Source organism: Pogonomyrmex barbatus, unplaced genomic scaffold, assembly GCF_055798465.1.
Source record: "Pogonomyrmex barbatus isolate J1 unplaced genomic scaffold, ASM5579846v1 scaffold2, whole genome shotgun sequence".
NCBI lineage: Eukaryota > Metazoa > Arthropoda > Insecta > Hymenoptera > Formicidae > Pogonomyrmex > Pogonomyrmex barbatus.
The window spans coordinates 4,127,220-4,153,589 of NW_028297116.1; the positions used below are offsets into that span (position 1 = coordinate 4,127,220).

The 26,370-nt window shown below is 28.4% G+C and overlaps 3 protein-coding genes and 1 pseudogene across 5 annotated transcripts; 1 reads left to right on the forward strand and 3 right to left on the reverse strand.

The window, feature by feature from the left end:
- Positions 1 to 2,875: 2,875 nt before the first annotated feature.
- LOC148936586 (uncharacterized) lies at positions 2,876 to 6,944 on the reverse strand (annotated as a pseudogene).
- LOC105422444 (uncharacterized) lies at positions 6,632 to 26,056 on the forward strand. 3 transcript variants are annotated; one of them, XM_089077072.1, is made up of 12 exons: positions 6,632 to 6,819; positions 8,062 to 8,241; positions 16,191 to 16,489; positions 16,579 to 18,734; positions 20,477 to 20,624; positions 21,892 to 22,180; positions 23,206 to 23,391; positions 23,780 to 23,991; positions 24,206 to 24,377; positions 24,497 to 24,811; positions 25,463 to 25,607; positions 25,776 to 26,056. In XM_089077072.1, the coding sequence occupies exons 5-12, from the start codon at positions 20,484 to 20,486 to the stop codon at positions 25,933 to 25,935; spliced, it is 1,620 nt and encodes a 539-aa protein (XP_088933198.1). In that variant the 5' UTR covers positions 6,632 to 6,819; positions 8,062 to 8,241; positions 16,191 to 16,489; positions 16,579 to 18,734; positions 20,477 to 20,483; the 3' UTR covers positions 25,936 to 26,056. The 3 variants fall into 3 exon arrangements, with proteins under 3 accessions (XP_088933198.1, XP_088933200.1, XP_088933199.1); XM_089077074.1 differs by lacking the exons at positions 6,632 to 6,819; positions 8,062 to 8,241; positions 16,191 to 16,489; positions 16,579 to 18,734 and adding an exon at positions 18,751 to 18,900; XM_089077073.1 differs by lacking the exons at positions 6,632 to 6,819; positions 8,062 to 8,241; positions 16,191 to 16,489; positions 16,579 to 18,734 and adding an exon at positions 18,910 to 19,189.
- On the reverse strand, positions 8,546 to 11,188 carry LOC105422445 (uncharacterized). Its single transcript, XM_089077085.1, has 7 exons — positions 10,932 to 11,188; positions 10,443 to 10,678; positions 10,118 to 10,296; positions 9,801 to 10,032; positions 9,370 to 9,551; positions 9,144 to 9,278; positions 8,546 to 8,605 (listed from the first exon to the last, which is right to left on the reverse strand). Exons 2-7 carry the CDS (start codon positions 10,623 to 10,625, stop codon positions 8,560 to 8,562), a joined length of 957 nt encoding a protein of 318 aa, XP_088933211.1. The 5' UTR covers positions 10,626 to 10,678; positions 10,932 to 11,188; the 3' UTR covers positions 8,546 to 8,559.
- On the reverse strand, positions 12,232 to 15,384 carry LOC105422420 (uncharacterized). Its single transcript, XM_089077075.1, has 4 exons — positions 15,228 to 15,384; positions 13,775 to 14,981; positions 13,559 to 13,697; positions 12,232 to 13,476 (listed from the first exon to the last, which is right to left on the reverse strand). The coding sequence occupies exons 2-4, from the start codon at positions 14,977 to 14,979 to the stop codon at positions 13,279 to 13,281; spliced, it is 1,542 nt and encodes a 513-aa protein (XP_088933201.1). The 5' UTR covers positions 14,980 to 14,981; positions 15,228 to 15,384; the 3' UTR covers positions 12,232 to 13,278.
- Positions 26,057 to 26,370: the final 314 nt, after the last annotated feature.

Consider the following 26,370-nt stretch of genomic DNA (forward strand, 5'->3'; position numbering starts at 1 on the left):
TTTGCAAGGATACAAAGGGTCAATTTCATCGAAGCGTTGACTCAAGCGACGTCCACAAAGAGAGCAACTCCATGACAGTGTCTATCATTACCATACTGTCGATGGATAGCTCTCTTCATAGCAAGCGCTTCACTCTTCTGAATTTTCTTCCACTTCTACGTGTGCATTATATGAAAAGATAATAAAAATAATTATATTACACTTGAGAAATATCAATGTTATATCTTATTGTTAGTTATATTAATATACTCAGTATACTATAATTCCTAGATCAATATTTTGAAATCATCTTTAGAATCATCGATAGAAGTATCTCTAAAAGTGATTTATAGCCAATCAAGAAGCTTATAAGTCACTTTCAGGGACATTTCAGAATATGGATCCTAGCGTTCAGAAAATCTCATTCGTAAATATCGAAAAAGAACATCTTAAAACTATCTATAAATATTTTAACGATATTTTTGATAATACAAAATGAATTTTTTTATAACTTATTGAGAAATTAAATATTTATTTACCTGGAATCTATTTAAAATTAACAATAATGATCTAGGCAAGTCTTATGCGAGACTTCAAACTCTTGTCTATTTATAAATAAATAGATAATAAATAAATTAAAATTTTTGTCTATTTATAAATAAGAAGCTATCAATAAATTTTAATATTAAACTAAGTAACATTTCACTTTTAGTATCTGTAAGTGGAAAAACGTATTATTATTTCACATCTATCCTATCCATTTAAAACAAAATTTTCCTCAAAATACGTCATTGCAAACAATTTAAAATATATATATAATATATATATGATATAAATAAGTATGATCTACTGTCTTTTACGGAAAATCTCTTTGTATAAGTCATGTGCTGAAAAAAACTTTCTTGAAGAAAGAAGTTTACTAGGAGTAATAAATTTTGCGCGATAATCGTTATCGCGCGAGAGTCATTATGTGCAATACAGCAATGGCGTCGTAACACGAGAACCCTGGGTAAACTCATCAGTAGGATTTTAACTCGCTGGCATACAGAAAGATGGATGAATTTATTCAGAAATATTTACGTGCTTTATGATATTAATCATTTTAAACAAAAATAAAAGATAAAAAATGAAACTAACATTAGGTTGCTATTTACAAAATAATTAGCACGTATTTTTTATCTCTGGACATAATATAATTTTGAACGTACATTGTACATTATCAACAGATGTTTTTCAAAAATAATATTCTCAGGAAATAAAAAAACTACAAAATTTTTTAGAAACATTTAAGTTACTTTTCAACTTTCAATTTTCTAATCTTATTATTCCAGCTTAATCACACTATATACTTTGTTTTTTTTATGAAAATCAATATACCATAATTTCTTGCACATATTAAGATATTTGATAATTATTTTATCATTTTGGTATGCAACTTTTTAATTTTAATTTTATTAATATTAATCAACAATATACATACATACATACATACGTTAAGTTACATTCACCAAATGCAAATATCTTCTTTTTTTCATTTGCGAAATTCATTATTTCCATTTTATTGGTAATACGCTGGCCAATATTAGCGTTCTCCTAGCAAACTGGTCCGCGATCTCAACTCGAGGAAGGAGGCAACCCCTGACGCAAAAGCGTGGTACGCTCTAACTTAGCGGCACGACTCGTTATCAGGAAGGTGCGAGGAGCCTCTTCCTCTTTAGCGCGCCGCCATCTGATTGCATCGCAAACATAACTGCTCCGCTACCAGCTCGTGCCACGACTCATTAGCACGTCCTTTTGGCCACTCGACGATACCGCAGATACGAAAAATTGCAAGTTCGGTGCCCCTTAAAATTAATCACCAAATTAGATATATATATATATTACTCGTTTCTATCTGTTGTTTTTTTCACTTTGAACTTTGAAGGTGAAAAAGATTTAACAAAGAGACATAAATAGATTTATTAATGATTGATTAATTCATTAATTTTGATTGTTTCCGATATTATTTTGATCTTTCGCAATAACTATCTCATGAATCTATTTCAATATTTAAAAATAAAATGATTAATATTGCAACATTATGATTTCTATAGAAGGATGATATATTATTTTTATATTTGTTTAATTTAATTCTTTCTAGCCGACGAAATTACAAAATAGTTGCTTGCAAATATTCGATGCTTGTAAAATTCCAAAGTTGTGCCAACTTCGCGTCACCCCTAATTAACGTGTTTCAACTAATCTATGTACAAACCTGTATGACATAAACGAATGTCGCGACGACATTCCCAATGGAGCGAGATCGTTCTGCGTACTATTTACTCAGATGACATTTTCACCGCAGTTACAAGCAACTGCTTAAACAGTCGTTGATTTGGTGATTGCAGCGCGAAAGGTGTTGAAATTTGACTTGGACTTTAGAAATTGCTCTTCACATTTTTAACGGGTCTCTAGATCGATCTGAACAGAAGCGTAAAAGTGGAACACGCTCCTAACATGCTCCCGCTTTTTTTAGTATACCCAGATAGCGATAATTTTTATAGTTAAGACATTTTTATAGTTAAAATCATTCCTAACTGAAGATTATTGCTAATGAGACATACATTCTTTAATAACGAAAGTAGTTTATAAATAGCTATAAATTGTAGAACTTTACTATTCTGTAAAAGAATATTTTAAAAGAATAAAAAAAGAAGTATTACTAACTAAACTAAATGTGAATACTTTATAAATATTACAAATAAATGAATATTTTATATATGAGATATGAAATTCCTTAAACATAAAAATATTTTTTTTCTAGATAGAACGTATTACATCTCGAGAAAAAGCTTCATATTTACATTATCACGAGATCGGTTAATAAATCATTAACAGACTGGAAGAGTTAACTCACGTTTTCCATCGCTTGATAAACGCGCGATGAAACATACGAGGTATCGTCTTTGAGAGTCGCGATTGCACCTTATCAGCGGGCGATGCGATAAGACGATAACGAAGCGACTCACTTTGGTATTACCAAAAATCCTCGACAACCTCGGCAATAATTCCCAAGTAGTAAATTTTAATAAATCGCATGCACAAATGTGCGTGCAACTTCACATTTTATCACACATTCGCGGTTGGAATTGCCAACAGTCTGCATTAATTACAACCGCGTTAATTTACAAGTGGCTGCACATCTTCGATAGCTTACTTGCATTATGTAACTGATTTTAATCCATTCGCGGTCGAGATGTTTTTTTTTTTTCTAATTGATTACAATAGACAACGTCCCGCCGTTGTGAATTTGTATCATGTTCTTCTTTGAGAACACAACCGCACGATCGCCGAATGTTAATTAACAAACAAGCATAGTCTAATCGACATCTGTGTTAATTAAAAAGTGAGTGATCAATGATATTACTATCTTAACGCGATATCATCGAAACGATCGACGAAAATTTCAGCGGCGATTGTTCCATAATACGATACGATCACTGCTGAAATTTCCAATTGGTGATAATATTCTATGCAACTAATCGAGTTTACGCGAACATTCACGACGAAATCTTATCTTCACTGACAAATTATTTTTGAGAAGATTTGCAAAGACTCTTGTAAAATCGTCCGACTATGAGATAAAAAAAGTAAAGCGAAGACAAGCGAAATAACTTGATAATGCAAATTATGTCGCGTTTGTTCAGCTTAAAGACATTTTGTATTTATAGATGTGTAAAAAAAATTAATTTATTAATTAAGATATAATACGAAATATTAATAAAATATTTAAAATATTTATATGAATTTGATGTCATAGATTTTATTTAATAAAAAAATATTCCATAATTTTGTTGAAATTATCGATGTAATATTTTGTAATATTGATAAAATACATAATGATTATAAATAAATGAGAAAAAATTATAAATAAATAACTTAGTTGAAATTAAACTGTTTCTTAAGTTAATAAAGATTATCGGGATAATATTCATTATCTTCAATCTTATTATTTTATTTTGAAACAAAATTTTTCTTAAAAAAATAGAAATGTAATATTTATATATTTTTTATCTTATATGTATCTTTTTCATTAAATTTTCTTTTAAAAAAAATTTGCGTTTATATTATTTGCAATTATATAATTAGTATTGTTAGCTTTTATTTTAATTTATTATTTTTTTATCATTATCATCAGCGAAGTTATTGTACTACACTGAGACGCTAGTATTAAAAATTGATTTTATTATCAAATTTTTAATGATATCTACTTTTTTATAAGAAATTAAATTTGAAAGAGAATATATATAATCTATTAAACGTTTTGTGCTCCATTTATAGTTTTAATTGTTATATGTAATTTATATTTAACATAGCATAGCGGAGAGATATAGTATTACATATAAACAAACATAGAACAAATAATTTATATTTCACATTTTATAAACAATGTAAATGATGTAAATAAAAAATTATTAATATAATTTTTAAGAGATTTCTCATTTTCAAAATTTATAACTGTAAACATAAATATGTATACACAAATTAATCTTGTAAAAGACTTAATTGTACCCATAATTTTAAAAAATTTTTATTCCAATTTCTTTAATTAAAAAAAATTGATTTAATTAATATAATATATATAAATTATTATAATAAATATCAACTATCGAATATCAGAAATTGAAATAAATGAATTTGTACTGTGCGTACTATGCAATATATGTGTATATGCAATAAGCAGACTAAAAATAGTTTTCAAGCAAGAAATAAAGATATTTTTATCTTATATGATTTTATATGATTGAAAATGTTATATAATTGAAAAATTAGAACACAATTTTAATTTTTTCTATATATTATATAATAATTTATAGAGTAATTTATTGTGAGTATCGCGAAATTTGTATATACTTTGAAAAACATGTTTAATATAAATTTAATATGAATTACTCCTTAATTCTTTTAATTAAATTATTAGTGATATATCTTAATGGCAAAATACATGCTACATTTATTTATTTCTTGATTTCATATATTAATTATCGATCGCTTTGATATAATTTTGATATAATTTTTTTATTAAATTATAATGCAGATAGCATATCTATTTGTTTTTAAATAAATTACAGTGCTAAAAAGCATTGCAATGCAAATAAGATGTTATCCTATTTTTTACTAATATATTATTAATTTATATCTATTTATATCTATTATATTAAAATTAATAATGTATTATTAAAAAATAAGCTAACATCTTATTTGTTTTAACATTGCATAATAGAAAGAACGAAAATTATATTTAATTAAGCTTTAGATAAGCGGTAAATACAGTATTAAATACGCGTTAACAGATCAAAGTTTAATTTGTGATTGTTGAGCGGTAATATTCAATTGTAAATTTTTGAACAATACATAGGTATAGACCGAGTACATGTTAACTAACAAACAACTACAACTCGAGACATGGCATTTCCTCGGCAAGCAGGATCTTGATTGCTAAAGTCTTTTTAATATGAAATAAATTCAATTAATTATATTACCAACTACGTGCCACTTTGGTTTAGCAGACTTTCAACTAGTGAGTCTATAATAATTCGATGATCAATATTATTGATATCGATTAAAATCCCTTTTATTATCCCCTCCATCAGTAAATTTTTGATTTTATTTCGATAATCAAGTTAACCATTGTCGATGAGAATTGATTTAATTACTTGCTATTAACACTATTACTATACCATCAGTACTTGTATCTAGAAATGATAGAAAAAAAAATAGTTTTATTTTATACATCATATATGAAAAAAATGAAAAAAAAATTGAAAATAAATGAATAATTATTTCTATTTAACATTTATGACGTAACGTTACACTACGGATTTGGAAAATTTAACTCTTATTATTTTACGAAAGAAAAAATAAATAACTGTGTTGATTTCAATTTTTTTAATCCATATCTCTGTGACAATAAGAATGCGATAATTATCTTTCCACTTGTCGCAGAATATTAAGCAGTTTCGGTCTCAGTGAAAAATACCTCGATATCATTAGGGTTGACACGTAGATACCGAAATTATCATCTCCATAGGCTGATGAGTAGCGACGGCCTCGCGACTGTATATTACGTAACGAAAGTGGAGCGTACGTTTTGTATTGCCCCAAGCGTGCAATTGTTCCTTCCAATTTACACATGAAAAGACAAACGAATGAGTGAGAAAATTTCTTTTCAGAAGAGACGGGAGAGTATCATCTTTCGTGAACTCGAAAAATTTCACGTAGAAGCCGAAAATGCGATCGATTTTATTGATCGATTGACGAATCAATTCTAATTTCACAACTAACTCTGTGCGATATCCGCGGACAACACAAAAATCTAAAAAATACATAAAAGATAAAAAAATTTTGGAAAAAATTAAAATGTCTCGAGTATCTCGACATTTACGATCGTTTATCCATCCCCTTTAATAATTACCAGGTCGTCGCCGGGTGTCATTCGCCTGGACATTCGACTCCTAAATCGATCTCGACGGCGGATCGTGGACGCGAAATCCATCTGGCTTACCTGCGGAAATCCGATCGAGCCGCGAATCGACCTCCGCGCTGCGGCAGACCCCTCGTTTCCGGTGAACCTCCGGATGACCCAACGACGATGCAGAGCGTCGATCGCGACCGGTGATATGGCAAAAAATTCACGGCAAACGACTTGACGGAATGAACGAACGAAGGAGGTTCAAGAACGAGTGACGTGGACGTCCCACGGCGTTGACTCATATACTCTACCCGCGCCAATCTGACGTCACGGGCGCGTTTCTTATCAGCCAGGAGGCCCAACACCTGTAAAGCCCACACCTGTCGGCGGTGAGCTTAAGCGCCGTCGGAAACACGCCCAGCTCGTCCAACGACGACAACCACGACGACGACGACGATGACGACGATGATGACGACGACGACGACGACGACAACGACGACGACGACGACGACGATGATGATGATGGCGGAAGTTTTCGTGGAGCATTATCCACAAATTATTAAAGTCCGTCCGGTGTTCGATATTACCTCAGTAATATTTGATTTTCGTTATCTAAATTACTAGGTATTTATTCTAATATTTTAACTTCGTTAAAACTATTAATTCCCTAGTGTCTTAAACTATAATATTTTTTATTTTAATTGACGTGGAAAATATTTAGGACAAGGAAAAGGTTTATCTTCGAGCCGTTTACGCAATAAAAATCATAATTTAGATATCTATGTAACTCTTCTCTTAATAATTTTTACGATTTTTACTCCGATGTGACTTCCTTAACGTAATATGTACATATATATATATATATATATATATCGTGTTCATTTTTTATCAAGAATTTCATGAAACTTCAAATATACCAAATATACTCAAATATACCAAAGCTTGATTTTATAAATATCAGCAAATTTTTTCTACTTTTTCAGTGAGTCGGATTGGAATTTCACAGTTGTTAAATTCTACTTATTTCACATATAGTAGAGACAATTTGCGATTTTGATAATGTTCATCTTTATTCATTTTTTCATTTCTTAAAAAAAAATAATTAATAAATCTCTGTTACGTTGATCATCTTGGATAAAAATAAGAATAAGAAAAACCAGATGGAAGTTGGATGTTTGTCACTGGTCAGAATTGTACAATATATTCCGCAAACGCGCGTAGCCATTGATGAGATGTTATGTAAAATGGGTATACCAAGGAAATATTGTTATGTTAGCTACAATGTTAAATGGGACACAAGAAATTTCAATGCACGTTAATCAATGAATTGATTTTCAAAACAAGATATGACCAAAGTACAAAAACACGTTCGATAAATTTTGAATATTAATAAACATTGAAACGTAAAATATATCTGCATACGAGCTTAATCATTTTTGCTTGATTATAAACCATCATTTTAGTAATAAAGTTTTATTTATTTTTTAGCTACAAAATATCTAAAATTATATTCGCAATAGAGTGCACGAGAGAGCTGCATGAAATTTTTATATATTCTTTTTTTGCCATTTTTGTCTTATGATATCGCGATTTATAGATCTTAGCCATGCAAATATCTTTCGAACTTCTAGATTCGAGAGAAGACAAAGTTGAGAGTCGTCTCACTCTGTTCTTGGGTAATGAGAAGCGGGATGAATTTACGGTCGCGGTGCCGCCACGTGTGATATCAATGGCAGAAGTAAACGACTCGACCGAGGCAAACACCGAGGCGACTTTAAGGAAACGGAGAGGAATGAGGTGGAGACGAAACCGTGAGTTTTACTCCGGCGGTGTCACGCGGGTTTACGTGGAGGCGTTGCACCTTATCTCGTGTCCCAGTTACATCACCATACCGCGGCTTTGTTGCTGCTACATCTATTCTGATCGCAGGCAACTGACTCGATCGCCTGTTAAAAGAATACCTTATTTTAATTATAGAGCTATTTCTATAATTATAGAGCTATTTTTTTCCACGAACTATCAAATTCCTTTGGACCAAAAGGTCTGTCTGTCTTAGAAATCATATCGATAAGATTTTCCGGAATACTCACTCGTTTCTTCTCATCACGTCTCATCTTTTCTTTTTTTCGTTAAACAGTTATCGTGGAGCGGCTGCCGGCAGCCAGCAATTTGTTTCTAGAAAGAGATAGATTTGGTTCAAATATAGAAAGATTATAAAAAAATAATTTATCGGTTAAAAATTAAATACTCTTGCATTAGTTTAACAAATAATATTATATAATAGAAAATTGATTGTATAACAGATATCGAAAGATACTTAAAATGATGTTGCACATTGTGCTAAGAAATAACTACGCAATCGATCTTACAGATAAATTTAGAAAATGCATAATTTTGAAAAATTACGATAATTTTTAATAATTAATGTATAACATCGAAGAGACAATCAAAGCAAATATATCTTTTACGCATTTAATTATCTTAAAAAAATAAAACACAGAAAAAGCTAGAAATAAAGCGCTGGTTGTCTGCGCTTCATAAAAAAAGTATTCCTAAAAAACCGTATTGGAGAGTGAGACGATCGTGAGATGAGCCACTCGTCTTTTGTAAAAGTATACATGCATATTATATACATGCACGCACTTGCGGTCATCAAGCGGAATTTAGACGTCGCTTATGCATATGCGAGTTTGGACACGGTCCAGATTCTCACCTGCACGCGTCTTTAAAAGTCTTTCTAGTTTGCTCGAGTATTTGCTTGTACGTGGCGAGATCCGATGCTTTATCCTGTTGCACGGTATCTAATCTGGCCTTCAATGCCAGACACTCCTCTTCTAGTAATTCGATTCTACATCAAATACATATACGACGATAAAGACGATATAGATGCGAGGAAGGAAGTTAAGGCAAAAAGAAATACTACAGAAATACTAACTTACTTGTAGCGAACTTCGTCGGGATTAGCAGTTTCTTCGTGCCCTCGTACACTCGACATTGACTTCGTGCAAGATTTTGCTCTATATCCAGTATTCACTTTAGCAAGTCCCACTTTCTCTTTTTCTAAATCTCGCAACTTCGATTCTAATTTCGCACACTTACCCTTTTCCTTACGCAGCAATTCCTTCCGAATGGAATATTTAAATTGGTTAAGACTAGACTACATCAAAATTCTAATGAATCGAAATTTTCTGATATACAATTTCAATATTCATTCCTTTTCATCAATTTTACATACACAGTATCATTAAGAAATAATTTATTATTTAATTTTTTTAAATAAAATCAATAAAATTAATTTTCTTTGACTTTTTTAAATTTCATTAAACAATCAAACAATACAAACATTAATACAAAGGCAATAACAACTTACTGCAAGTGCGTCAGCTTCGTTTCTCTCCTTGTCCAGCCGTTGATTAAGGACGGCTACTAATTCTAACAGTCTCACTCGTTCAGCTTCAGCAGCCAGAGCCAAAGTCACATATTCATTTGGTTCGCCTAAACTTCGTGAACTATCAATCGGACTGATCGATCGTTCGCCAATTGGTCGGAAATCTGGATGGAGCGAGGTTCGGCACTTGAAAGACTCGTCCATCGTGCCATTTCTAAAAATTGAAAAACAAATATGTTTCTCCCATTGAACGGGGTAACTTGCGCCGTATATTATCTTGTAGTTTTTTTCGTATAAACCTCAGTTTGTCGATCTCAATCTCGCGCTCCTCCAATCTCCTGCGTAATCGCTCCACGTGCAACTGCGTTGCTCGCAGCTCGTTTTTAATGTTTGCGCTCTCACGTTCAATCTTGTGTTCCCTATTTTGCACCTCTACCTCGCGTTCTTGGTACCTCGCTTCAGAAATCTTTAATCGTCCCTGATAACGTCACAAACACATCACTTTGATACATAAATATCGGAAAGTTTTTTTAATTTACTACGTGAAATAGAAAGTCTCTTTTCGTATTCGTAATTCTTTCCGGATCCTTTATTCAAGTGAATACTTTTTTTAACGTTACTAACGTTGAGTGCGTCGACCAGACGATCGTCGTGAGATCTCTTTTCATTCAGCATCGTGATATTCCCCTTTGCAATACTCAGTTCTTGTTCCAATATTTTTATTCTCGCCTTGAAAGCGTCGAGTTTCCTTTTCGAGGTCTCCAATGCTACTTCCGCTTGTCTCAGCTCCTTCGCTGTATTTTCCATTTGTTGCCGTCTTTCCCTTTCAACATTTCGTAGACACGTCAGATTTTGTCGATCTAGAAGAATTAAAATAAACAGAGGAATTATAATAAACGGCTTGTTTGTAAGAGAAACAAATAAATGTGGTCATGACCATATTACGAGTCGCAATAATACAAATTGTCCGACAATGGGGTAACGCGATTGGACGATGAAGTTTTGCAAATAAGTGGGATGAAAAATAATGAAAAAAAAAAAAAAAAAAAAAAACAATTTACAATAATTCTGATTGTCGGTAAAAATGTAAAATTTCACAATTTTGTTTTCTACCAGAGGATTCCTTCTGGGATTTTTCGTTTTCGGACAATCTCGTCTGCAATTCCGCCACTTTCTGTTGTAGATTCCGGATTTGCTCAGCTCGTCCACGCCAACCACCCGGTACGCTCGAAAGCGCGCTAATACTGACATTTTCACCCACCTCGCTGCACAATAACTGACACTTGTATTCTTAATGATAACTCTATTACACGTGGAAAATGTAGAATAAAAATCTTTAATGCAAATGAACGAAAAGAAGCATGCCTCGCTTTTACTTATTTCTGTAACTGTAAATCTCTTTTTTTATATCTCTATCTTTTTTATTTTTATCTTTTTATTCTTCTCGTCATTTCAAAAATAATTAAAATGGAATGGCTTCTTTTTATAAAAGTCATCGCTATTAATCAAGTTTACAGGAGCAACAAGAATGTAAGGTACCTTTTGTGCTTTATTAATCTCTTGCCTAAGAGCGGCACACGTGTTTCTGGATTCACAAAGTTTTGCTTGGACTCGTTGCAATTTATTCTTCAAACATTTAATTCGTTCTTGGTCACCTCTGCCCAATGAATTGCTTGAATCTTTCTCTTTTATATTATCTAGATTTTCATCCTCTTTGACATTGCAATCACATGAAAGATGTAAAATGATTAAATAATGTGAATAAATGACTAATTTTTACAAGTTGCTACAAAATTATTAATGAATAAAAAGATTTAAGTTTAATTTCTTTAGAGTTGTTTTTTTAAGCAAGAAGTTAATTACGAAATAAATATGTAACATTTGTGTCGTTTGCAAAATAGGAAAGAAATGCAAACTGACTATTGCAAGAATCCTTGTGTATTTCAGATTTAAAAATCTGTTGTAATTCTTTTCTTTGGCGTTCTAGTTCATCATCTTTGATAATTAGAGTGGCTTCTAAATTCTTGCATTTTGTCTTTAAAACTTCCATTTCGGCAGTTCGATCTCTATATTTCTTGCTAAGTTCGATTAGCTTTGTCGTGGCCAATTCAGCTGGCATTGCATTTTGCAAATTCTGTTTTTCTTGCGACAGTTTCCGCAATTTCTCCTCCGTTTGTTCAAATGCTCGTCGCAAACATTCATTCTCTGCCGTTAAATCCTGTTACAGAATCATTATCTGAACACGACAGTGAATTGATCAATAATAATTATAAGATTGATTCACAAATGAGAAAAAAATAAAAATAAAAAGATTAACGAATTATAATTTTCCAACTTGTAACTTTGAAATATACTATAATCGAAGGGTGTACTATAAAGAAAAGAAAATTATACATATAAATCACGAGTAATGTTTTTATTGTTATTAATATTTTTATTCGTTTAATTATACATACATTAGAATTCTATTATTTATATTTACTATATGGCTATATAATTTTATTATACTTACACGAATACGATCCTGCAAAAATTTATTCAATTCTTCTGGAAATATGATGCGTTCGGAAAGTTCTTCCTATGCAAAAGCATAACGATCCATAAGCAACTTACAATATATATAAATATAATCGAGAAAAATATAATCAAACAATTAATGATGTATATACATTCGCAAAGATCTATCTTTCGAAATTCGTTTATATTTATCATTAAGATTAAAAATATTAGAGACAATACCTCTACGAGTTTAATTGATGGCATATTTTCACCATTAAAAGAATCGTTTGTCTCCAATTGGCCAGCACTATTTGCCATTCTCACATTAAGTATTTAATAAACAATGTTCAGTTTAATCTTACGATAATACTCTCGAATAAATCGCCATGCATTGTGTTACTGTTTGTATGTTATCCGCAAAATTATCTGCATGAAATTTGCAGTTTCTTCCTTATACAAAATTATGAATTATTGATAATTGATAAGACACCAGGAATGATACAAACCCAAGTGACTCATTCTATTCACGAACGTATTTTTTGTAAATGTCAAATATGCTAAATAGAAATATGAATGTATTCGTTTGTTTTATAAATATAACATACTGTACATACATACATGTAACATTATTGATAAATTGTCTTCTTAACCTATTTAAGTAAAATTATAGCTATTTCTTATTTTTTAATTAAAATAAACCAATGAAAAAAAATTTTATCGTATGAACATTTAGTTGATATCATCTATATATTTATTTCATATTTTATCAGAGAATAAAAAAATGTAATCATAGAAAATAAAACTATATGTATCTTTATGTTAAAGTAGTTCTTACATTGACATAAAAATTGCTTTCTTGTGGAAGTCATAATAAAGTTATTAAATGATTAAAACAAATGATTAACAAATAATGTATTAATTAAATCTATTTATTTTATTATGAATTCGATTCTTCAGAGTCTTATTTCCTTTGTTTTTGAAATGGCTTCTGCTTTTGATTCCCACCAGCAAATTTTCCTGCCTTCTGAAACGCTTGGAACTTTTTATTCTTGGAAACTATGAACTGCTTGTTAGCATGTGCCTTTGTACCGATCGGTAACGCATATTGAACATTTATCTTCCTTTTCTTTAAGAATGTATGATTCAGCAATAGTCCTTTCTGTTAAAAGTACAAAAATCATTAGTTATATTGAAATAAAAATAATAAAAATTTTTAATAAATCACAATAAAATGCTTTTACCTCACAATCAGTATGATTTGTCATCTCCACATATGCAAAGCCGCGTGATTCTGTTTTACCTGGCATAGTTGGTATTTTAATGCTAGTTATTGTATTTACTTTAGTCAAGAAATGTCGTTTGATCTCATCCTCAGTTATACTGCAATTCAGATATTTACATTATAATTTAAAAATAATAGAATATTGAAATATAAATATTATAAAAATATCTCTTACTCTGATGGTAAATTGCCCACAAAAAGAACAGGACGCTTCTTTGCGTCTCCTTTTTTCTGATCATTTGTGGGTTGTGCAGGTTGTTTATTCTTGTGTTCTATTTCTTTCTTTTTTATTTCCCAAATGTTTGCCTTTTTATTTGCATCTTTTTTTTCTTCTTCGTCTTCTTCACTCTCTTTTTCGTTCTCTTCGTCTTCTTCGTCATCTTCATCTTCCTCTTCATCTTTTTCATCCTCTTCGTCTTCTTCATCTTCTACATCTTCTTCATCCTCTTCATCTTCTTCGTCATCTTCATCCTCGTCATCAATTTTTTGTTTTATCTTATCTAAATTAATTTTCATTTCTGTCATACTTTCGTCATTTTCATCATCTTCATCTTCCTCATCTTCATCTTCTTCATCATCTTCGTCGTCGTCATCTTCCTCTTCATCACTCTCATCTTCCTCTTCATCGGTATCATCTTCTTCAACATTGTTATCACCTTCAACATCATTATCATCTACCTCAGAATCGCTATCATCTTCCTCTTCATCACTAAGGTCTTCTTGTAGTTTATCTTTTGCACTTTGAACAGGTTTCTTTTTTGTTTCCATCTTATCTCTTTTGGTTCCATCCTTATTAACTTGTTGTTTGTTCTTCACTAATGCATTTGCTTGATGTTCCATTTTTTCATTATTCTTCTTTCCTGTTTTATTTAAATTCCTTGGTTCGATATTATGTCCTTTCAATCTCAATTTTTTGTAAAGTATACCCAAAGTTCTTCTCGCTCTCCTTGATAAGACTTCTCTGCTCTTAATTTCTTCTACTTTTTTTATCATCTCTTCTACAGTCAAATCTTTAGAGTCTAAAATCTTAAATGAATTCCTATTCCTCCTTGAACCAGTTTTATCTCCACTAGTTTTTCTTTCAAGTTTACCAGTAGTCAGTTCTGTCTTTCCTTTTGTATCTTTCTTTGTTTCCAATGGTTTTACGGTGCTATTCTGCTGGTCCGTTATTTTATTCTTTTTTTTCTGTTTGTCCATTTTAGAAATTTGCATCTTTTCTAACATGAGATTCCCATTTTGCTCAGAACTAACAAATTTCATTTTTTTGGAATTTTTGTTAGGTTCATTCGCATTTCCTTGTTTTTGATTCGGCTTTACGGAAACGGAGCTTTCGCTGAGCGATCGCTTCTTTCCTTTCTTGTCCATTATCTTAGTCTTCATTTCTAAATAGACGCAAATGAATATGAAAAATATACAACTAGAAATAAATAATATATACAAATTGACATATAGCCAAACTCTAAAAATACGGAATGATTCAAAAATATTTGATAAAATATCGATTTTTAATCACAACGTGGCTATAATAGATTGAGGTTATGCGATACACGCGGCTTATTTAAATGTTAAATAAAATAAACATATTCTATCCATAAGATATGCGTAAATACTTCACATGTTTAACTTACCCTTAAAAATAATTTAAGACACAATGAAAATCAATGAATTCAATGGAATTGTACCAATAGTTACTAGGTTATATTCCGTACAACGTGCCGCTTTGGCTAGAAATGGAAAGAAGATCGAGTAGTGTAATGGAGATTGATTTAAGATGGAGGATAGACCTATGGGCGCATTCAAAAATGAGGCAAAGTAACTAAGCTTTTATTTGTCGTATGACAAAATTTTTGAATGCATTGATTGGTTACAAAATAGAATATTTTTGGAGACCTAAAGATTTCACTATGTAGAGCCAATCAACACATTAAAAAAAAATTTGTCGTACAGAGTGGCGTCCGATTGGCCAATTAAAATAAAATTTTTTGATTGGTTCCGTGGAAAATCTCCAGGCATCAATAGCTGTAATTGGCTGTTGCCAATTGCAACGTGGTCAAACGAGACGCTTCCATTTCTTGCATCTTTCTTTCTTTCTACATTGAAAAACAAGAGAAAAAAAATGAATAAAGCAAAAAGATTATTGATTTTTGCTATTTCGCATGATTTTGCCTTTTGTTTTATATTATAAATTGTCCTAAGTATAAATAAAAAAGTCGTTTTATTTTGAATAATTTTGAATATGAAAAAATCATTAACAAAACTCAAATCGATCTATATAATTATTATATCCAGTCAATTATTGATCCATCATAACAATTTACACATTAAATAATATATGGTTACGTTTATATTTTTAAATTGACTTTCTGTAAAACTGATAAGTATATAAATAAATGCAATAAACGCAAATAATATTTTCTATAATGGTTCTGATTTCTTTAACGTGATGTTTGATTTCTTTTTAGTAATAATAGAATCAAGAAAATTGCTTCTGAAGCTTCCATGATTACTATTTTCAAAAAAGTTAATATGTTTCCGAGTATTATTCGTGTTATCATACATTATTAAATGCCAATATTTCATGAACATTGCAGTTCACTTCATCGGGACGACGAAGCCTGTTAATACGCCACCTTTTTGCTTCCCTATGCTGTAAGAGAGAAGGGTAGAAATATGAAAAGCGGAAGAAGAAAACAGAAGGGAGAAAATTTGAAAACTAGAAGAGAGGGAAGAGTGGGAGAAATTTTTTTCGATTAATTGGGAGAACAGTCTTCCACGTGTTCCAGTCTTCCAGTCTTCCAATCCATTTATTGTAATCACTATCTTCATAGATCTTACAGTATTGAATACGCCTTCTGATTAAAATTCCGAGGTCCGAGTTGAGAGTGAGAAGGTAATATTCTGTCTTTCTGTTTTTTATATGATAAGGCGAGATAGTAATATGTTATATTCTTTTTTACCGCATACGTTCGGAAACTAAAGAATAGAAGATACGACACATCTACTGTCTCTTTCCATCTAAAGGAAAAGTTATCTAGTACTATAAAATCTATGACTATTATTATTTAGATTGTCGTGATGTTTTTGAATCTCTACAGCCTTTCTTGTACTTCCTTGGGAAATACAATTTTTATAAGTTATTTGACTAATAATGAATATTTATGTTACAAAATTTAAAATTTATTTTGTTTATTCTATAAAATCAGATTAATAAATAACTCCAGATATTACACAAATCTAAGGGCGGTATTCATAGTTAATTCTTATATTTAAGATCGATTTAAGATTATATTTCAATCAATAAGATAACTATATAAGTTTATTTAAGACGATTTTAAATATAAGAACGGACTATGAATATTGGCCTAAAAGATGTTCAAAGATGTCTGAAAGATAAAGTTTTTAAATATTTTTTAAATATTAAATATTAATTAAGTTAAAATTCATTTTCATAAAATTCAAGATTTTTCTGCATTTAAAAAACTTGCCATTGCCAATAATTATAAATTTCATATATTGTATTTGTATATTATATTTGTAAAAACTTCCTTTTGTAAAAACAATGATAGTTAAACAATTATATTTAAAAATCTATCAAATTTGCTAAATCTAGTCATGAAGAATTTAAAAAATTATATATTTCTGCATTCAGATTAATAAAATGAGTCTAGTTTACAGAAGGCATTATTGATGCTTTCTCATTTAAAATTAGTTTCCTTCACAGACTTATATAATATTAGAGGGACGAATTCTAAAATCTTAGTTTAGGTGAGAACTCAAATATACAAGGAAAACTGATCTTCGCTATATTTGTTTTAACTATTTTATATATAGATATATGTCTATGACATTCTATTTGTACTGTGTCATAAAATAATAAAAAATGGTATTTTATTAGTGATGTTGTTCAATCAACTTATCGTTTTCCTGTAAGAAATATGGACTACAATAGCTGCGTGTAATAGTATATATTAAATATCGTAAATTGGATATCAAAATTTAATCGAAATAAAATAGATTAAATATTAGTCCGTTAATATTAAGTCGCTAATACTATTTTTTTCTTTTTAGTTTAAGAAATTTTCTGTTCAATTCATTGCCTCCGATTCTGGGACGATAATGTTTAGAATTACATTCATCATTTTGGTAGTCGATCTGGCGATTTTCTGCTCTGCGGTAACATTATCTAATTGGTAAAATCTTAATTTTTAGTTTCAATTTTTTATTTTCAGTACAGTACTTAATAACTTCATGGATTTCTAAATTTTTTTTTTCTTTTACACATAATTTTACACATAATTTTTATCATTAATAATTTTTTATAATTTTCTATAATTTAATATTGGAAAATATTTAAACACAGAAAGAAACATACAGGTAAGTAAGGTCATAATGTTTTAATGGAAATACTTCTCTTAATAGTTATCTTCTAAATTTGTTATGCAGAGAAGGTCTCAGATAAAAGTTTAGAGTTTTAAAAGGGACGAATGATAAAATGCTATGATATATATTTGTTTGATATATATATTTGTTATATTTAATAAAAATCATAAATTTTGATATGCAGTGTTGTGAATCGGGTCGGGTTTTTCACGCGGCGAATAGGATATCAGTAACATAATAATATGAATAAAATTATGTACACATTGGTTGCCCATATATAATTACATAAACATTTTTATAATTTAAAATGAATTTATTATGCAAAAATATAAATATTACATGTAAAATACTTACCTTACCTGTACCTATTCGGCGATGATTCCGTTAAAATTTTCGCGCTATTTCACGTTAAGCTTTTGCGCCCAACATCGCTACGTCACATACGTCGTTGTCTTATGTCTGTTTCGTCACGCATGCGCGAAAAATCCGGCCCGATTTATAACACTGATGATATGCACAAAGTCTCCCATTGTAATATCCATCTATATATCCATTTATATTCAGAAAAAAAAAAATAATTTTCATTATTTAATATCAGATTTAAACTGTATTAATTAAATATATTACGAATTCAATCAGTTCAAACAATTGTAAATATATGATAATCGGTAAAAAAAAATCTTCATAGACAGCATTCTCGGATTTCGTCGAACTTTCACAATATGTTGTAATGTTTTGTATATATCCTCACTAAGGTATAGTAAAGTTATTCAATACAAGCATTCATGTCATTGGGATAATATTGAGATTGAAGTTTCTCATTTATCTTGTACTCTGATTCTGATAACATCTTTCAATCTCAGCCACATAGCGTAAGGTTGTGGCGTAAGCCACATAGCTCATTACGTAAAGCTACTAAAAGTGAGAACCATATTTCTTAAAAATATTTCATAATCGTTTGTCATATATTTTAATCGGTAAGCAAGCGTTTGAACAGATGAATATTGGCACACTTTACGAACATTAAAAAATAGGTTCAAATCAGTCTTCAAACGTTTACATAATATTTATATGCTGGTGGGATTGTGCCGTTTGAGAGAAAACGTTCTCTCGATTCTCAGTTCTCTTTGAGCTATCGTACGTTTCACGTCAAGCATCGATTCTTCCGCGAGAATAAAGGAATAGAGAGATTTCAACTGAAAATAAATAAGTATAATATAAAATAAATGTCTAAATTCTCAAACTGAAGAACAGAATTTTGAAAAAAATACTTATTATACTTTAAAAATATAGCTTATTTAGAAATTTACTTAATTTTTATTCTTATTCAATATTGCTTTTCAATATTATATAATGTTTTTGTGTCTTTGCTTTTTTGATTTCAATGTTTTCAGAAAACAAAACCATTTTAAAAAAAGAGCAAAGAGTATTAAAATATAATTTAAATAATTTTTTTGAGAATTAAATAAAAAAAATTTTTTACAAAGTAAATAATAATCGACATATTCACTTATAATAAAATAAATAATACATATATTAACATCTGTAATTATTAAAATCAATGTAATAATAGAGAAGTAATTAAAAATTACTTAAAAAAGCCTTAAAGACAAAAGCATAACGATAAAATGTAAAATAGTCATAAAAATCAGAAATATAAGATTTTCATAAATATTTTTTTTATTCAATCTTGAAGAAGGAAATATTCCAAACTTTTGATAATAACAGAGAACTATTTCTAATTGCTTAACACATTATTACTTTCTTATCAATAATGAAAAGAAAATAAAATGTGTTTATACAAATATAATCGAGTTCATATTATTTCAAAGATAATTTTTTTTTAACTGTTTACAAATATGCGCGCGTATGCAACATTTTTATTTGTTTTAGTGAGTTTATGAAATTTAATCTAATCTTTGCAATATATTAAGATGCGTAATTTCCATGTAATTTTATATGCTTTTGTAATGCGAATTCTATAACAAAAAAAATAAATTTCTTGAGAACATTAGTAAACTACTAGTAATAAGATTCTTACATATATTCCCAATGGACAGAATGTCTAAAATCGATGCATAAGACAACTTTAAGATATCTTTAAGAGTTTTTTAAAAAATACCTTTAACATATTTTCTCTAAGAAATTCAAATTCCTTCAAAAAATAAACAAAAAAAAGATATCTCCATAATTCATTAACGAATATGTTTTGAAAGTAAGTTAAATAAATCAAAATCGAAAATAAACCAAATGATTTTTATTATTATTTTGATTTACAAAACAGTTTATACAAGTTTACACAAGTTTTTGTCTGTTTAAATGTAATATATGAATATTTTGGCCAACTTTTAGAATTGAAAATAAACATTGTGCAGTGCAATTATTATAGAAAATAAAACAATACAATTGTAAAAGATATAGATTTGCATATCCGCAAAGCAAGATTAATAAACATTTTCATTAAATACTAACTGACTTGTCATCATTCAATTTTTAGTATCATCATGGACAACAAGAGAGTAAATGTGCATGTGCATGAAGGGAAATTAATTGGCACTGTTGAAGAAGGAATCTATGGCGATCTCTACTTTGCTTTCCGAGGAATACCATATGCAAAACCCCCGATTGGGGAACTCCGATTTAAAGTAAGTATTTATATTATTCCGGAGTTCGACGACAGTATAATTTCAAGTTTGCTTTATAATTGACGTAATTAAACGTTTCTCCTTCTATAGAATTGTAGAATTCGAAAATAATGGAAAATCATTTGCAAATCAATCATGAAATTGCTGCACTTGCAAAATTAATTATGAAATTGCAATGTAATTCATACATCACATATTTATTGTTTTTAATTAAATTAATTAAATATAATAGAAATTCTTTCTTCCATTTTCTGAAATGTCTACAACATTATATTACAACGCTTATAAAGTATATAAAATATTTGACATATGAACTAAATAAATGTATTATACATATGTAAGGCTGCCGTTACTTATCTAACATATAAATATCAAAATTCTTTTTAATTATTATTCTTAAAAATAATTAATTATCAATTTGTTTAAGTTTTTTTAAATGTTTTTTCTAGCCTTGAAAATGTATATTTAATGATGGGAAGAGGGGGAGAGAGAGAGAGAGAGAGAGAGAGAGAGAGAGAAAAGAAATTAGAATTATTTACAAAATAGTTGCGAGAATTAATTCAATTGTTCTTAAATGTAATATTATTTCAATTAGAATGTTAACTAAATAAAAAAATGTGCATGAAAATTGTATGTGCACGTAATTATAAACATACTTGAACGTTGCATATACTTATTATATTAATTATTCAAACGATTGTTCGTTAATTACTAACGTACTGCACGCAACATGACTTCATCATATCCGGTTTAGATTAAAAAAACTTATTCAGCATTTACGTCAATCATTTCTGTTATTTTATTATTTCGATTATTATTTCTATTATTTATTTTCTAATATTTTTAATTGTTTATTTGTTACTCTTTAAAAACTTTTGCAAATTAATGATAAAATAAATTATATAATTTAAAACAAGCTTTCAAAGTGTGTTACTAAAAATTAATTTCATATTATTATAAAAATTATAAAATTATTAAAAGAAATAACAGCGGTGCCAGTTACACGCAAATATTAAAAAATTTTTGCACAGAAAGTGTAAAATATTTTTACAAACAAAAAAATACTTTTGATTAAAAGATACTAAAATTTACAAAGTCCTTTATATATACAATATTATATATACACATTTATAACTTATACCTATTTTTTCATAAAAAGTTAAGAATATAGAAGAAAATATACATATATGTTAAATTTTATATTTATATATATTCGCATCTTGTATCAATTCATTGCGTCATTCAATAAGGATTTTTATTCATTTAGGATCCAGTACCACCAGAAGCATGGTCCGAAAATAGAGATGCTTCTAAATATGGAAACGTCGCTGTTCAATATAACATTTTTGATGGTACAATTATAGGTGATGAAGATTGTCTTTATCTTAATGTTTATAATACAGATCTTGAACTATCCCAAAAACGTGCTGTAATGGTATGGATACATGGTGGCGGATTTTTTATGGGAGATGGCAACCCAAGCATTTATGGTCCCGATTTTATCATTCGAAAAGATGTAGTTTTAGTTACTTTGAATTATAGATTAGGTGTTTTAGGTAAGTTATTTGCTATAAACTTTGTGTTAGTAAAATTGCGTTAAGTTTCCACAATCTTCTTTTTACATTTTTAAAATAAATATTAATTATTTTTTATTTATAATTAAATAGTTTTATTTATCAACTAAATAATGTTGATTAATTATTAATAAGTTCAGTTTTTTAATATTATATAAATTATTATATAAATATTATATTAATTAAAATAAAACATGAATAATAATTACATTTCTTTATTTATTTCTTAAAGATATTTTTGACACATATTTTTATTATAAGAATCTTTTATAAAGTTTTAGAATTTTAAATTATAAAGTTTTAGAAGTAAAATAAATAAATACAATATGTATAACATAATATAATATTTAGTACATATTTATATAGATTTTTTTAAAGTTTTAGATTTATTAAAAAAGTATAAGTTAGTATAACTCAGGAAGTTAGAAGTCTGCAAGATAAAATCATCATTTTTGATTATATAAATATATATGTATCTGTTCCAGTAAATACAAAAATAAAAAGATATTATAAAGAAACAAATATATATATATATATATAAAATAAATAATATTAACTCGAATTGTAATTAGATGCATATTATAGTTAAATTACTAATTAAATAATATTTAAAAATGAAAGTTTTCAAATTTAGAGCAAATTATTTATGGTAAAAATTGAAAATTAGAAATTATGTTTTTCTTTATGTATTTATTTAAAAAAATTTTTTTATCTTTAATAATTTTTTATTAAAAAATATTGATTATATATAATTTTTTATTTAAAAATATTTTCATTTTTGCTGTATAATAAAAATCTGTAATATTAAAAATATATCTTAAAAATAAAAATAATAATAATAATAATATTTAAGTGTAATGATAATGCAAATATTTATGTGTTATCTATAAATATGCAATATAAAAAATATATTTTAACAAATTTTATTTCAAGTTAATTAACCCATTTTTATTCATAGTTTAGAATATACAATTTTGCGAAAAAGTGAAACATATTAATGATTTTAGGTTTCCTAAATCTCAATGACGAAGTGGCAACAGGAAACCAAGGTTTGAAAGATATAGTTATGGCACTAAAATGGGTCCAAAAGAATATAGCAAAATTTGGTGGAGATCCGAAAAATGTCACTATCTTCGGTGAAAGTGCTGGTGGAGCCATTGTACATTATTTGACTCTGTCTCCGTTAGCTGAAGGTAATTATTTTATCTAATCTTTTACAAATATGATATTTTTATAATATATATTTATATAGATATTTAAACAGCTTTAAACAAACATTTAATTTAAATTTTGTTATTATTTTATTAAGCATTTTATGATTAGTTTTTTCTCTCTTTAATAAGAATATTAAAGTAGTTTTGAATAGAAAGTAATTTTTAAAAAAGCTAATTTAAAAAAGCATTTTATGAGTCAACTTAATGAGCCAAATAAATATTTCTTTGATTAAATATCAGCCGACCGATAATACAGAATAAATATTACTGAAAATGTCAATTTCTAAAAAACAATTTATATATTTATACTAATAAAAAAAGAATAAAATTTTTTGATGATTAATACTGAATTCATTGTATTTTATAGGCTTATTTCACAAAGCAATAGCACATAGCGGTGTTGTTGTGAATCCTTGGGCCTATGATGATTTAATGACCAAGGATACAATGTTAGGTTTTGATCTTGTCAAGAAACTTGGAAAGATAACTTTAGATCCAAAAGTTGCTTATGAATTTCTTAAAACAGTTGACGCAAAATTACTCATAGAGACTGAAAAACAATCTCTCAAGTCAAAATCAGTAAATATTTTAACATATATTATCTTACACACACACACACACACACACACACACACACACACACACACACACACACACACACACCAAATATTTCATACATATACATATATCATATATATAAGATTTAGCATACATCTACACACACACGCGCGCGCGCGCGCGCGCGCGTATATATAGATGCTAAATATAGTATGCTAAATATATGTTTTTCTAGGAGTTTCATCAAATTGCCGTTACATTTATACCAAGTTTTGATTCAAAATCACCGAATCCATTTCTTCCGGAACATCCATCTACATTAATACATCATGGAGTTAAAGTGCCATTTATTTTAGGTTTTAACAAATATGAAGGACATTTTTTCGTGAACAGCAAATTTTTTGGATGCATGTATTTCTTATCAATAGTTTAATCATTAAGATATCAATAGTTTAATGATTAAATATTCGTATAATACAATAATATATTTAAATTTAGAATAATAATGTTTTTAAAATTCTTCCAGATATAACAGACGAGATTCTTAAAGAAGTCGATTCAGATTTTGAAAAAAGCAAATCCAAGGTTTCTCCTTTATTATCACAGATACCAAAATCAATCACATCAAAACAATTGCGATTTTTATATTTTGACAATAAACCAGTGTCATGGGAAACTCTAGTAAACTATTCTACTTTCATTGGCGATGCACTCTTTAATCGTGGTATCTTAAAAATAGCGGATATTCAGGCAAAGCTGAAGAGAGAAACATATTTATATCAATTTTCATACGACAGTGAAACTTCACCTATGAGAAAAATATTCGATATAAAACTCCCAGGTATGTATCATCAATAATTAAATAAAAATTATATAAGAGAGAGAGAGAGAGAGAGAGAGAGAGAGAGAGAGAGAGAGAAAAGAGAGAGTCTTTAATTCTAAAAAATATGTATAGTATTATATATGATATTTTTAGTTTTTTATACATGATTGTATATAAGAATTTAATCGTAATTTTGTTAAGGATTACTAAAATAAAAAAATTTTTTAATATACATTTAGAATATCATTAAATATATTAATCTAAATACGTATATACATAGAATCCTTTAAAAGTCTGGAAACGTTAAAATATCTCAAAAACAATCATAGCTAAAAATATGTAAAAAGCAAAGTTGTAGAGAAAAAAATATACCCGATGGTAATAAGAATTTGACTTTAGGTGGAGTCTGTAAGGTTATATAAAGATCAAGTTGAATTTTTTAAATGACATCTTTTATTTTTCATTACATTCTTTTGTAGTTTATTTCAAGAATTTCTCAAAATACTACAATAAAATATTTTCTTAAGTACATCTCAGATTATGAGATTTTAAAGTTACAGTACTGGCATTGACATTAGGGTACATCGCGTGAAGGTTGCACTGACGAAAATTGTTATTCTGCATTTTATAAAAATAATTTATTCTCATACACGAAAATATATCTTGTAGGTGTAACACATTTCGAAGAATTGGGTTACTTATTTTACCCTCACATATTGAAAGATTTGGAACTACCAATAACTAATCCTGATTCAAAGGATTATAAAATGATGAATTACTTAACACAGCTATGGACAGATTTTGCTAAAACAGGGTATCAACTTGAATGAATTAATGAAATTTTGAATTTAATGTCTTCATTCGCATGTTATATAAATAATAAATGTGTGGCACATTAATAATTAATCTGATTATATATATATATATATATATATATATATATATATATATATATATGTGTGTGTGTGTGTGTGTGTTATAGGAATCCCACTCCTACGAATTTGTCTTCTATTAAATGGATACCATTAAAAGATGAGAATATATATAATTATTTAAATATCGATATCGAACCGCGTATGGAAACTTTCCTCAAAGGGAAGCAACGATGGGATTGGGAATATATGAAAAATAACAATCAATAAATTCTTATATAATTTTATATTATACAATAAACTTTTTCTGTATAATGTACTTAAACTTTTTCTGTATACAATGTACTTTTTTTGTATACAATAAAATTCTTGTAATAAAGTTTTATTTTAATTATAGCTGTTATGTTTGGAAGAAAGATGTTTGTTTTATGAGCATTAATTACTAGTTTATTTCATGTTTGTTTCATATCAAAATATTCGATATGGAACAAGTTTAATGATAGTAACTCAATAATTAAAGTAACAATAACATTTCAATGATTTTATTAACATTAGAAAATTGACATTAGTAAATTAACGTCGTTTGACATTTTGTTCATCGGGAAAGAATGCAGTGTTAAGAAAATAGTACAAGTATAAAATAGTATAAATATTAAGAAAAATTATTTTCGTTTTTCTTCTTAGAAGTTTGAATGGAAAAGCTTA

What these genes read in the sequence shown, in the direction of transcription:
- LOC105422444 (XM_089077072.1), top strand. Translation starts at nt 20,484, where the DNA reads ATGGACAACAAGAGAGTAAATGTGCATGTGCATGAAGGGAAATTAATT. An exon ending in TTATAGATTAGGTGTTTTAG is followed by an intron (nt 22,181 to 23,205) that starts GTAAGTTATTTG and finishes TAATGATTTTAG; the next exon opens with GTTTCCTAAATCTCAATGAC. An exon ending in ACAGATTTTGCTAAAACAGG is followed by an intron (nt 25,608 to 25,775) that starts GTATCAACTTGA and finishes TGTGTGTTATAG; the next exon opens with GAATCCCACTCCTACGAATT.
- LOC105422445 (XM_089077085.1), bottom strand. Translation starts at nt 10,625, where the DNA reads ATGGAAAATACAGCGAAGGAGCTGAGACAAGCGGAAGTAGCATTGGAG. An exon ending in GTCTGGTCGACGCACTCAAC is followed by an intron (nt 10,297 to 10,442) that starts GTTAGTAACGTT and finishes TGACGTTATCAG; the next exon opens with GGACGATTAAAGATTTCTGA. An exon ending in CCCGACGAAGTTCGCTACAA is followed by an intron (nt 9,279 to 9,369) that starts GTAAGTTAGTAT and finishes TATTTGATGTAG; the next exon opens with AATCGAATTACTAGAAGAGG.
- LOC105422420 (XM_089077075.1), bottom strand. Translation starts at nt 14,979, where the DNA reads ATGAAGACTAAGATAATGGACAAGAAAGGAAAGAAGCGATCGCTCAGC. An exon ending in GTGGGCAATTTACCATCAGA is followed by an intron (nt 13,698 to 13,774) that starts GTAAGAGATATT and finishes TCTGAATTGCAG; the next exon opens with TATAACTGAGGATGAGATCA. An exon ending in CAAATCATACTGATTGTGAG is followed by an intron (nt 13,477 to 13,558) that starts GTAAAAGCATTT and finishes TACTTTTAACAG; the next exon opens with AAAGGACTATTGCTGAATCA.